Here is an 11,745-nt window from a genome sequence, read left to right as displayed (position 1 = left end):
ACTGGTCCCTTTCAGATCCTTTCTCGGAGATATCTGGACGCAGGCCGTCTCTTTTTTATGAATTTTGATTCTTACTGCATTCAAATTCCACCATTTGCCATTGTGACATTTAAACCCAGGTCCCCTGAATTTGACCAGTGTCTCTGGGTGAATCATCTCCAGATAACACCATTGAGTCACTGCCTCATTTTGCCGCTAAGTTACTGAGGGTAACCCGCTCCCCCTTCCCCCGCTCCCTCGGATTTGGCAAGTTATCGGGAAGGCTAATGGACTGGTACCTTTTACCACAAGATGGCTTGAGTAAAGGAGTCTGGCTTCAGTTGTGTAGGAGCTTGGTTAAGGCCACCTCTGGAGTGCAGTGGGGACATTTGGACCCTTACCTCAGGGGAAAGGGAAGAGTGAGTGTGAGAGAGTATGTGTGAGAGGGAGACAGTGACTTTGAGTTTGTGCACACATCTTCCCCTTTTTAATTCACTAGATTCAAAGATGCCAACCACGGGCATTAGAAACACATGTTTTATTGGCATTTCTGGAAGTCTCAGTCACGTATAATTTCCCTTCACAATGCACAACTTCAAGCTGTGCTTAATTTAGAATAAATTACTCTGTAAAAATATAACGGACAATTCCTTCATGTAAATGAACATAAGTTAAAAACCAATAGAAAATAGAGCTATTTAAATATTCAAAATATATTCCTGGTGTCTGCAGCGTCGGAAATGTTTCACCCTGTTCGCATTCCCAGCCCCAGATGTGGCTCGAACGGTATAAACAGGGATTTGCTATGTAAACACGTCACGCTCGGCAGCGCCATCGGGTGGTCAGAGGGTTGGAGTGCAGTGCGACGGGTTTCCCAGACAAAAGCGAGGACTGCTGATGCTGGAGATCAGAGTCAAGATTCGAGTGGTGCCGGAAAAGCACAGCAGGTCGGGCAGCGTCCGAGGAACAGGAAAATCGACATTTCACCCTTTGTCCGGAAGAGTCAGCGTTGGGACCACAGCTTTGCATTAATGATCTGAATTGGCCATGCTAAATTGCCCATAGTGTTAGGTCAGGGGTAAATGCAGGGTCTGGGTGGGTTACTCTTCGGAGGGTCGGTGTGGACTTGTTGGGCCGAAGGGCCTGCTTCTATACTGTAGGGAATGTTATCTAATCTAATCATGATGCAGCTGAGGGCTGACTCTTCCTGATAGAACATAGAATATTCCAGTACAGTACAGGCCCTTCGGCCCTCGATGTTGCGCCGACCTGTCATACCAATCTGTAGCCCATCTAACCTACACGTTCCATGTACGTCCATATGTTTGTCCAATGACAACTTAAATGTACTTAAAGTTGGCGAACCTACTACCGTTGCAGGCAAAGCATTCCATACCCTTACTACTCTCTGAGTAAAGAAACTACCTCTGACATCTGTCCTATATCTATCACCCCTCAATTTAAAGCTATGCCCCTCGTGCTCACTGTCAACATACTTGGAAAAAGTCTGGATTAGAGGTGCTGGAAGAGCAGACAGCATCCGAGGAGCAGTAAAATTGACGTTTCGGGCAAAACTGCTGTGCTCTTCCAGCACCTCTAATCCAGACTCTGGTTTCCAGCATCTACAGTCATTGTTTTTACCTTTTTACATACTTGGAAAAAGGCTCTCTCTGTCCACCCTATCTAACCCTCTGATTATCTTATGTGTCTCTATTAAGTCACCTCTCAACCTTCTTCTCTCCAACGAAAACAGCCTCAAGTCCCTCAGCCTTTCCTCGTAAGACCTTCCCTCCATACCAGGCAACATCCAGCTTTGACAAAGGGTCAGTTAGACTCGAAACGTCAGCTCTTTTCTCTCCTTACAGATACTGCAAGACTTGCTGAGATTTTCCAGCATTTTCTCTTTTTTGGGTTCAACATCCAAGTAAAACTCCTCTGCACCCTTTCCAAAGCTTCCACATCCTCCTTGTAATGCGGTGACCAGAACTGTACACAATACTCCAAGTCAATGTTCCTGCTCCTCGGATGCTGCCTGACCTGCTGTGCTTTTCCGGCACCACTCTAAAATTGTGACAGGGCGCTGGAAACCCTGCCGTGGGGGAATGGGGAGCAAGAGAGGGGCTGGTGACACACAGAAGTAGGCAAGGCCTGAGCAGTGACATTGTTTCTGTGCGACGTCTATAGCAGACAAGTGCATTTGCCACATTATGTTTGGTCAATTCGAACCGTTAAGGTCAGCCACTGTCGATCCCTATGTCAACGGTCACGACGGGAGTGCAAAGGTTGGCCGCTGGGTCCCCCGCCATCTTCCCCGTCAGGCTGGGAAACTGTTGGAGAGGAGTGTCAGATCCCTCAGCGTCCGCTTGATCCAGCGGGCATACTCGCGGCAGACGATGTATCCCCGGAGCTTCCTCTCAAAGTCGGAGGAGCCGTAGGCCTCGGAGTCCAGGGGCTCGCCCAGGGTGGGAAGGGGCTGAGCCAGGGCCTCCAGCAGGGAGCGCAGGTTGGCCACCAGGCCCTGGAGCTGGGTCTGGGTGAAGGTGAGCTGCTCGGTCAGCTGCCCGGGGCCCCGGCCCAGACCCAGGGCCTGCAGGTCGTCCAGCACCAGCTGCAGGTACTCCAGCTGCAGGCTGTAGGCCCGGTAGTTTACCGCGAGGCGCTCGCTGTCCGTCAGCCCGCGCCAGGCCAGGTACCCGATGGAGGACGAAGGCAGCCCGACGAGGGTCACTTCCGGCAGGCGGAAACCTGGCTCGGAGAACGGGAGGCCCATCGTTGTGAGCTGTGGAGTGGGGAGAGAGAAAATGAGATGGTGGAAAGGAGGGGGGGTCATGGAAAACACCAATATTCAACACAGGCCCCAGGCAATGTTTAATACACACAGGGGAGAGAGAGCTTTACCCTCAATGATCAATCCCCATACCCCCTCTCTATCTCTGTAACCACCTTCCAGACCCTACACCCCCTCCCTATCTCTGTAACCCCCGCCAGAAACTGGACATGCTCCCTCCTTCAGTCTCGCTCTGCTGGCCTGACCTGACCACTGTGTTCCTCGGATGTTGACAGGAGATGGGCATCCCAGAGTCCGGGAGCATGCTGACCAGCTCGACAGTCCATAATTGAGCATTGACGACCGAGGGGAACCGTGGAGGGGAGTTTTTCCCCCGATTGGGGGGATCTGGGACTGGTGGTGTTCCGCAGGGATCAGTGCTGGGATCGCTGCTGTTTGCAATGTCCCTCAAAATGAGTCGCACGAAAACGTGCTGTGAGTGGTAGGTTTGCAGACCATGTGAGAATTGTTGAAACGAGTTGCGGGCAGTGAGGGAGCTCATCGCAGCGTACAGCAGGGTATCATAGAGTCATAGAGATGTACGGCATGGAAACAGACCCTTCAGTCCAACCCATCCATGCCGACCACTTATCCCAATCCAATCTAGTCCCTCCTGCCAGCGCCCGGCCCATATCCCTTCCTATTCATATACCCATCCAAATGCCTCTTAAATGTTGCAATTGTACCAGCCTCCACCACATCCTCTGGCAGCTCATTCCATACACGTACCACCCTCTTCAGTATCGATTGGTTGGAAAGGTGGGCGGAGATATGGCAAATGGAGTTCACTCTGGGCAAGGGTGAGGTGACCCACTTTGGGAAGGTATCGTGTAAATGGCTGGACCTTTAAGAGCACTGGTCTTCGGAATGATCTTGGGGTACAAGCTCACAACTCCCTGAACATGGCAAGTTCTCGGATAAGCTGGGACAGAAGGCATCCGGCTACTTGCCTTCATCGGTCAGGGCATTGGATACAGGTCAACAAAGAGCAAAGAGAGTTCCTGCCCAGGAACAGGCCCTTCGGCCACACTGGTCCCAGATCCCCCCAATCGGGGGAAAAACTCCCCTCCACGGTTCCCCTCGGTCGTCAATGCTCGATTATTGACTGTCGAGCTGGTCAGGATGCTCCCGGACTCTGGGATGCCCATCTCCTATCAGCATCCGAGGAACACAGTGGTCAGGTCAGGCCAGCAGAGCGAGACCGAAGGAGGGAGTATGTGCAGTTTCTGGCGGAGATAGGGAGGGGGTGTAGGGTCTGTAAGGTGTTTACAGAGATGTGTAGGGGTTGGAGGGGGTTACAGAGATAGGGAGGGGGTGTAGGGGCCTGTATAACAGTTGGCGAGCCACGTTGTAGCTGGTTGATACTTTAGTGAGGCCACATCTGGAATATTGCATGCTGCTCTGATCGCCGCACTCTAGCAAGGACATGCAGGCCTTGGAGGAGAGGGGGGTGGGGGCAGGAGAGGTTGACCAGGATGTTACCAGGATTGGAGTGGGTTAGCCAATCAGGAGAAATTGGACCTGCTTGGGTTGCTTTCTCGAGAGCATCAGAGGCCGAGGGATTACCTGATAGAAGCATGTTATGGGCGGCACGGTGGCACAGTGGTTAGCACTGCTGCCTCACAGCACCAGAGACCCGGGTTCAATTCCCGCCTCAATCGACTCTCCGTGTGGAGTTTGCACATTCTCCCCGTGTCTGCGTGGGTTTTCTCCGGGTGCTCCAGTTTCCTCCCACAGTCCAAACATTTGCAGGTTCGGTGAATTGGCCACGCTAAATTGCCTGTGAGGCAGCAGTGCTAACCACTGAGCCACCGTGCCGCCCCTAGTTGGTAAGTCTACTACTGTTCCACACCCCTCCTACTCTGAGTTAAGCAACTATCTCTGACATTTGTGCTATTCCTATCACCCCTCAATTTAAAGCTATATCCCCTCGTGCTAGCCATCACCATCCAAGGAAAAAGGCTCTCACTGTCCAACCTATCTAACCCTCTGATTATCTTATATGTCTCAATTAAGTCGCCTCTCAACCATCTTCTCTCCAACCAAAACAGCCTCAACTCCCTCAACCTTTCCTCGTGAGACCTTCCCTTCATACCAGGCAATATTCTAGGGAGATCATGTTGTGGCTGTACAGGACATTGGTTAGGCCACCGTTGGAATATTGCGTGCAATTCTGGTCCCCTTCCTATCGGAAAGATGTTGTGAAACTTGAAAGGGCTCAGAAAAGATTTACAAGGATGTTGCCAGGGTTGGAGGATTTGAGCTCCAGGGAGAGGCTGAACAGGCTGGGGCTGTTTTCCCTGGAGCGTCGGAGGCTGAGGGGGTGACCTTATAGAGGTTTATAAAATCATGCAACACCAGGTTATAGTCCAACAGGTTTAGTGGGCGGCACGGTGGCACAGTGGTTAGCACTGCTGCCTCACAGCGCCAGAGACCAGGGTTCAATTCCTGCCTCAGGCGACTGACTGTGTGGAGTTTGCACGTTCTCCCCGTGTCTGCGTGGATTTCCTCCGGGTGCTCCGGTTTCCTCCCACCATCCAAAAATGTGCAGGGTCAGCTAAATTAGCCATACTAAATTGCCCGTAGTGTTAGGTAAGGGGTAAATGTAGGGGTATGGGTGGGTTTCGCTTCGGCGGGTCGGTGTGGACTTATTGGGCTGAAGGGCCTGTTCTCACACTGTAATCTAATCTAATCTAGTTTAATCACTAGCTTTTGGTTGTGACAATGACCTGATGGAGGAGCGTCGCTCCGAAAGCTAGCGCTTCCAAATAAACCTATTGGACTATAACCTGGTGTTGTGTGATTTAAAACATTGTACACCCCAGTCCAACACCAGCATCTCCGAGTTATAAAATCATGAAGGGACATGGATAAGATAAATAGACCAAGTCTTTTCCCTGGGGTGGGGGAACTAGAGAGGACATAGGGTTAGGGTGAGAGGGGAAAGATATAAAAGGGACCTAAAGGGGCAGCTTTTTCGCAGCAGAGGGTGTACGTGTGTGGAATGAGCTGCCAGAGGAAGTGGTGGAGGCTGGTACAGTTACAGCATTTAAAAGGCATCTGGATAGGTATATAAATGGGAAGCGTTTGGAGGGATCTGAGCCGGGTGCTGGCAGGTGGGACTAGATTAGATTAGATTACTTACAGTGTGAAAACAGGCCCTTCGGCCCAACAAGTCCACACCGCTGAAGCATATACCATCCAGACCCATACTCCTACATTTATCCTTCACCTAACACTACGGGCAATTTAGCATGGCCAATTCACCTAAGATTGGGTTGGGATTTCTGGTCGGCATGGACGGGTTGGACCGAACGGTCTGTTTCCGTGCAGCACGTCTTTGTGAGTCTAGTAAATCTCCTCTGAACCCTTCCCAAAGCTTCCACATCCTTCCAATAATGCAGTGACCAGAACTGTACGAAACGCAGACACCAGGCACAATGCAGCACAACAACTGAGTGCTAATGACATTCGCATCACATAAAAGGCAGCAGTTATCCTGCACAGACACCCCCAACAGCCTCCCCACTGAACAAAGGACAGCCCAGGGCAGGAAGGCCCTGCTCCACAAAGAAACAAAACAGTCGCAAGCCATTCCACTGACCGACTCTTGTTTCAAACCGTTAAGTGCATCTCCCTGGTTGGCCAGAACTATGGAAAGTTCCAGAAAACCATCCGAAAAGAATAAAAGAGTGCACCTGCAAATCTCTCTCTTGTGTTGGTTTTTGGAATCTCTGGAATCGTTTGAGGTCCTCCGATGAGACCAGTATGGCAAGAGACAGAGACCAACTGGTCATTGAGAGAGAAAGAGAGCAAGGGAGAAAGAGAGCGAGAGGAAGAGAGAGAGGGAGAGACGAAGAGAGAAAGCGAGCGAGCGAGAAAGAGAGCGAGAGGCAAAGAGCGAGTGAGAGAGAAAGAGAGTGAGAGAGAAAGAGAGCTCGAGGCAAAGAGAGAGAGAGAGAGAGAGAAAGAGAGTGAGAGAGAAAAGAGAGCTCGAGGCAAAGTGGGGGAGAGAGAGTGAGAGACAGAAAGAGAGAGAGTAAGAGACAAAGAGAAAAAGAGAGAGGGAGAGAGAGAAAGAGTGAAAAAGAGAGAGAGAGAGAAAGAGAGAGCGAGAGAGAAAAAGAGAGGGGAGAGAGAAATAGACAGAGAAAGAAAGAGAACAAGAGAGAAAGAGAGAGAGAAAGAGATAAAGGGAGAGAGCGAGAGAGAAAGAAAGAGTGAAACAAAGCTTTTCACTGTGCCATGGTACAATTAACAATAAATTCCATTCAAATTCAGATTCAAACAGAGAGAGAGAGAGAGCAAGAGAATAAGCAACTTTGCAGACCCAGGGACAGAACTACAGAGAGAGCAGCGGCATAAACCTACAAGAAACTCGGGAACCTGAGGGGGCCAGATAGGATCAGGAAGAGTTTCTTGTAATTTTGTTCCTCGCAAAGTGGGTTTGTTTCGCTTTGGGATCGGCTTGTACCATATCGATCCGACCGGTTCATTATTGTGGGCAAATTCATTCCTAACATTCTGGTCAGAGTTGTCTGTAACTTATTCAAGGAAGAAAGACATCAGCATTTAGACACGGGTTTAGACTCTGAAGAGCAACTCACCCAGACCCATTCTCCTACATTCACCCCTGACTAATGCACCTAACACTATGGGAAATTTAGCACGGCCAATTCACCTAACCTGCACGTCTTTGGGCTGTCGGAGGAAACCGGAGCACCCGAAGGAAACCCATGCAGACACGGGGAGAATGTGCAAACTCCACACAGACAGTCACCCGAGGCTGGAACCGAACCCGGGTCCCTGGTGCTGTGAGACAGCAGTGCTAGCCACTGAGCCACCATACCACCCCATTTTTCTAGGACTGTCCCCGCCATCAAAATGATTTCCCCCTCCCCACCTCGATTCACGTTTCACAGGGACCGTTGCCTCCACGACTCCCTCGTTCGGGTCCACATCCCCTTCCCGACTCCTGCGTCCACCAGCGGACCCTTCCCCTGCAGCCTCAGGAGGTGCAAAATCTCCCCCTCCTCACCTCCGTCCAAGGCCAGAAAGAATCATCCCGAGTCCAGCAGAGATTCAGGTATACTGCCTCTAATCTGATTGATTACATTTGTCGCTGTCAATCTCTTCTGCTCTACATCGGACAAACCGAGCACAAACTTAGGTGGCTCAGTGGTTAGCATGGCTGCCTCACAACGCACAGGACCTGGGTTTGATTCCAGCCTCTGGCAACTCTCTGTGTGGAGTTTGCACATTCTCCCCGTCTCTGCGTGGGTTTCCTCTGGGTGCTCCGGTTTCCTCCCACAGTCCAAAGATGTGCAGGTTAGGGTGACTTGGCCAGACTGAATTGCCCATAGTGTTCAGGGGTGAGGCGCATTAGTCAGGGGTAAATGTCCAGTAACAGGGTAGGGGAATGGGTCTGGGTGGGTTACTCACCGGAGGGGCAGTGTGGACTTGTTGGGCCGAAGGACTTGTTTCCACGCTGCAGGGATTCTATATAAAAAGAAAACCTGGGGACTGATTCGGGGAACATTTACGGTCTATCCGCTCCAATCGACCTCACCTTCCGAGCGGCATCCATTTCAACTGACCCCCTCCTCCTCCCCCAGCAGCATGTCTGTCCTGGGCCTCCTCCCGTGTCAAGGCCCCACCTCATCTTCCACCTCGACAGCTCACAAGCATTCAGACTTGTCATAATATTCACCAGCTCCCAAATCTCCCCCTCCACCTCATCCTAGGCTCAACCGCCCCTCCCTCTCCACCTCACCTCTCCCCCCACCCCCCCTTAATCTGAACCCGACCTCAGAGAGATGCACATCATGGAAACAAATCCTTCGGTCCCACTCTTCCATGCCGACCAGATATCCCAACCTCAATCTCGTCCCAACTGTGGCACAGTGGTTAGCACTGCTGCCTCACAGCACCAGGGACCCGGGTTTGGTTCCAGCCTCGGGCGACTGTCGGTGTGGAGTTTGCACATTCTCCCTATGGGTGTGCTCTGGTTTTCTCCCAACGTCCAAAGATGTGCAGGTCAGGGTGAATTGGCCATGGCAAATTGCCCATAGTGTTAGGTGCATCAGTCAGAGGGAAATGGGTCTGGGGTGGGTTACTCTTCGGAGGGTCGGTGTAGACTGGTTGGGCCGAATGGCCTGTTTCCACACTGTAGGGAATCTAACCTAATCTAATCACCCGGCCAATATCCCTGTAAACCCTTCCTACTCATGTCCCCATCCAGATGCCTTTTAAATGCTGTAACTGTCCCAGCCTGCTGTGGTTCTGTTCGCCGAGCTGGAAGTTTTTGTTGCAAACGTTTCGTCCCCTGCCTAGGTGATATCCTCAGTGCTTGGGAGCCTCCTGTGAAGCGCTTCTGTGGTGTTTCCTCCGGCATTTATAGTGGCCTGTCCTTGCCGCTTCCGGTTGTCAGTTTCAGCTGTCCGCTGTTGTGGCCGATATATTGGGTCCAGGTCGATGTGTTTGTTGATGGAGTTTGTGGATGAGTGCCATGCTTCTAGGAATTCCCTGGCTGTTCTTTGTTTCGCTTGCCCTATAGTGGTAGCTCGGCAAACAGAACCACAGCAACGAGCACCCGAGCTACAAATCTTCACCCAAACTTTGATCCACAATCTCCATCAACAAACACATCGACCTGGACCCAATATACCGGCCACTACAGCGGACAGCTGAAACTGACAACCGGAAGCGGCAGGGACAGGCCACTATAAATGCCGGAGGAAACACCACAGAAGCGCTTCACAGGAGGCTCCCAAGCACTGAGGATATCACCTAGGCAGGGGACGAAACGTTTGCAACAAAAACTTCCAGCTCGGCAAACAGAACCACAGCAACGAGCACCCGAGCTACAAATCTTCTCACAAACTTTGTACCAGCCTCCACCACATCCTCTGGCAGCTCATTCCACACACGTACCACCCTCTGCGTGAAAAAGTTACCCCGTAGGTCTCTTTTATATCTTTCCCCTCTCACCCTAAACCTATGCCCTCTCTAGTCCTGGACTCCCCCAACCCCAGGGAAGGGACCTTGTCTGTTTACCCTGTCCATGCTCCCTTCTGTTATGTGTCCATCTTCCTTCCCACCTACCTGCTCCACCTCTTCCCATGACCAATCCCAGCCTCCTCCTCCCTGTATCCGCCGAGTGCCACCCCACGCACCATTCCCCCAGGCCCACGGTCCCCCTTCCTGGATATATTTTACAAATATCCCCCTCCCCCGCTGCCTGAGAGGTTCCGATTTGAAATGTTGACTCCCGCCTCCCCCGATGCTTCATTGACCAGTTCCGCTCTTTCTCCGCCCCGCCATCTCTGCCCCACTCCCCACCCCCCAACAGGCATCACTCTCACCCTCGTCCCCGATGCCAACCCAAAGGGCGCTGCCCACTTATGGTGATACTCACATAGGAGTTCAGCAGAGAGGAGGCCTTCTCCTGCAGGAGCAGCATGAGGTCCCGGGTCTGCCCAATTAAAGTGGGCACAGGAATGGGCGCCCCCTGGGGGTGACCCAGCAACTGGATCAGGAGAAGGCTCAGGATCCCTGGAAGAAAAGGGACAGGGGGAGGATTGGGTGGAGAGGGAAAAGGAGAAGATTAAAACTGGATTATCCTCTGTGGCTCAGGGGCCGATCCTCTCCCTCCCTATCTCTGTCACGTATTCAAGCCCCTCCACCGCCTCCCTATCTCTGTTACCACATCCAGCCCCTAAAGCCCTCCCTATCTCTGTAACCCCCTCCGGCATTTACGCCCCCTCCCTATCTCTGTAAACCCCTCCGGCCCCTAAAGCCCTACCTATCTCTGTAATCTCCTCACACCTCTCTATCTCTAACCATGAGATGTCAGAGTGGAAGTTAGGGCCATTCAGCCGATCAGATCTGCGCTGCCGTACGATTATGGCTGATAGGTTTTCCGACCCATTATTCTGCTTCCTCCCCGTGACCTTTGATCCTCCCGGTGATCAAGAACTCATCAACCTGTGTGTTAAATATACTCAATGACCTGGCCTGCACGTAGATTCGCCACACCCTGGCTGAAGACGTTTCTCCTCATCTCCGTCGTTTTTTAGATACCATTCCGGAAACAGACCCTTTGGCCCAACAAGTCCACGCTGGCCCTCCGAAGATTTACCCACCAAGACCCATTCCCCTAAATTTACCCCTGACCACACATTATGGGTAATTTAGCACGGCCAATTCACCCCGACCTATACATCTTTGGACTGTGGGAGGAAACCGGAGCACCCGGAGGAAACCCACGCAGACACGGGGAGAATGTGCCAACTCCACACAGGCAGTCACCCGAGGCTGGAATTGAATTCGGGACCCTGGTGCTGGAAGTCAGTCGTGCTAACCACTGAGCCACCGTGCCGCCCCACTCTAAACGTTCGTCCCTTTGCTCTGAGTCAGTGCCCTTGGATCCTCATCTCTGTTGCCAATGGCAACATCTTCCCTACGGCCACTCTGTCCAGGCCGTCCAGTCTTCCGAAAGTTTCGATCAGATCCCCCTCACCACCCATTCGTTCTTCTCAACTCCATCGAATATTGTCCCAGAGTCCTCAAACATTCCTCATATGGTCAGCCTTCCATTTCTGGGATCTTGTTCATGACCCTCCTCTGGGCCCGCTTCAGGGCCCATACAACTTTCCTGAGCTATGGCTATGGCGCCCAGCATTGCTCACAATACTCCACATCTGGTCTAACCAGAGTCCGATAAAGCCTCAGATGTGCATCCCCACTTTTATACGTGAGTCCTCTCGGGACTAGAGAGGGTTACACAGATAGGGAATGGGTGAGGGGCAGGAGGAAGCGACAGAAAAATGGACTGGATGTAGGAGCTGGAGGAGGTTACAGAGATAGGGAGGGAGTGTAGGGTCTGGAGGGGGTTACAGAGACAGGGAGGGAGTGTAGGGTCTGGAGGGGGTGACAGA

At 51.9% G+C, this 11,745-nt stretch overlaps 1 protein-coding gene across 1 annotated transcript; it reads right to left on the bottom strand.

Annotated features, from left to right (window-relative positions):
* Positions 1-2,293: 2,293 nt before the first annotated feature.
* LOC122544473 (cardiotrophin-2-like) lies at positions 2,294-2,749 on the bottom strand. The gene has a single exon (XM_043683710.1). The coding sequence runs from the start codon at positions 2,747-2,749 to the stop codon at positions 2,294-2,296; it is 456 nt and encodes a 151-aa protein (XP_043539645.1).
* Positions 2,750-11,745: the final 8,996 nt, after the last annotated feature.

The sequence above is a fragment of the Chiloscyllium plagiosum genome, chromosome 49 (genome assembly GCF_004010195.1).
Source record: "Chiloscyllium plagiosum isolate BGI_BamShark_2017 chromosome 49, ASM401019v2, whole genome shotgun sequence".
Classification (NCBI taxonomy): Eukaryota; Metazoa; Chordata; class Chondrichthyes; order Orectolobiformes; family Hemiscylliidae; genus Chiloscyllium; species Chiloscyllium plagiosum.
Note: the sequence above shows the minus strand (reverse complement) of the source record. Positions and strands in the feature narration are given on the sequence as shown.

Coding starts and splice junctions, on each gene's coding strand:
- LOC122544473 (XM_043683710.1), bottom strand. CDS start 2,749: ATGGGCCTCCCGTTCTCCGAGCCAGGTTTCCGCCTGCCGGAAGTGACC.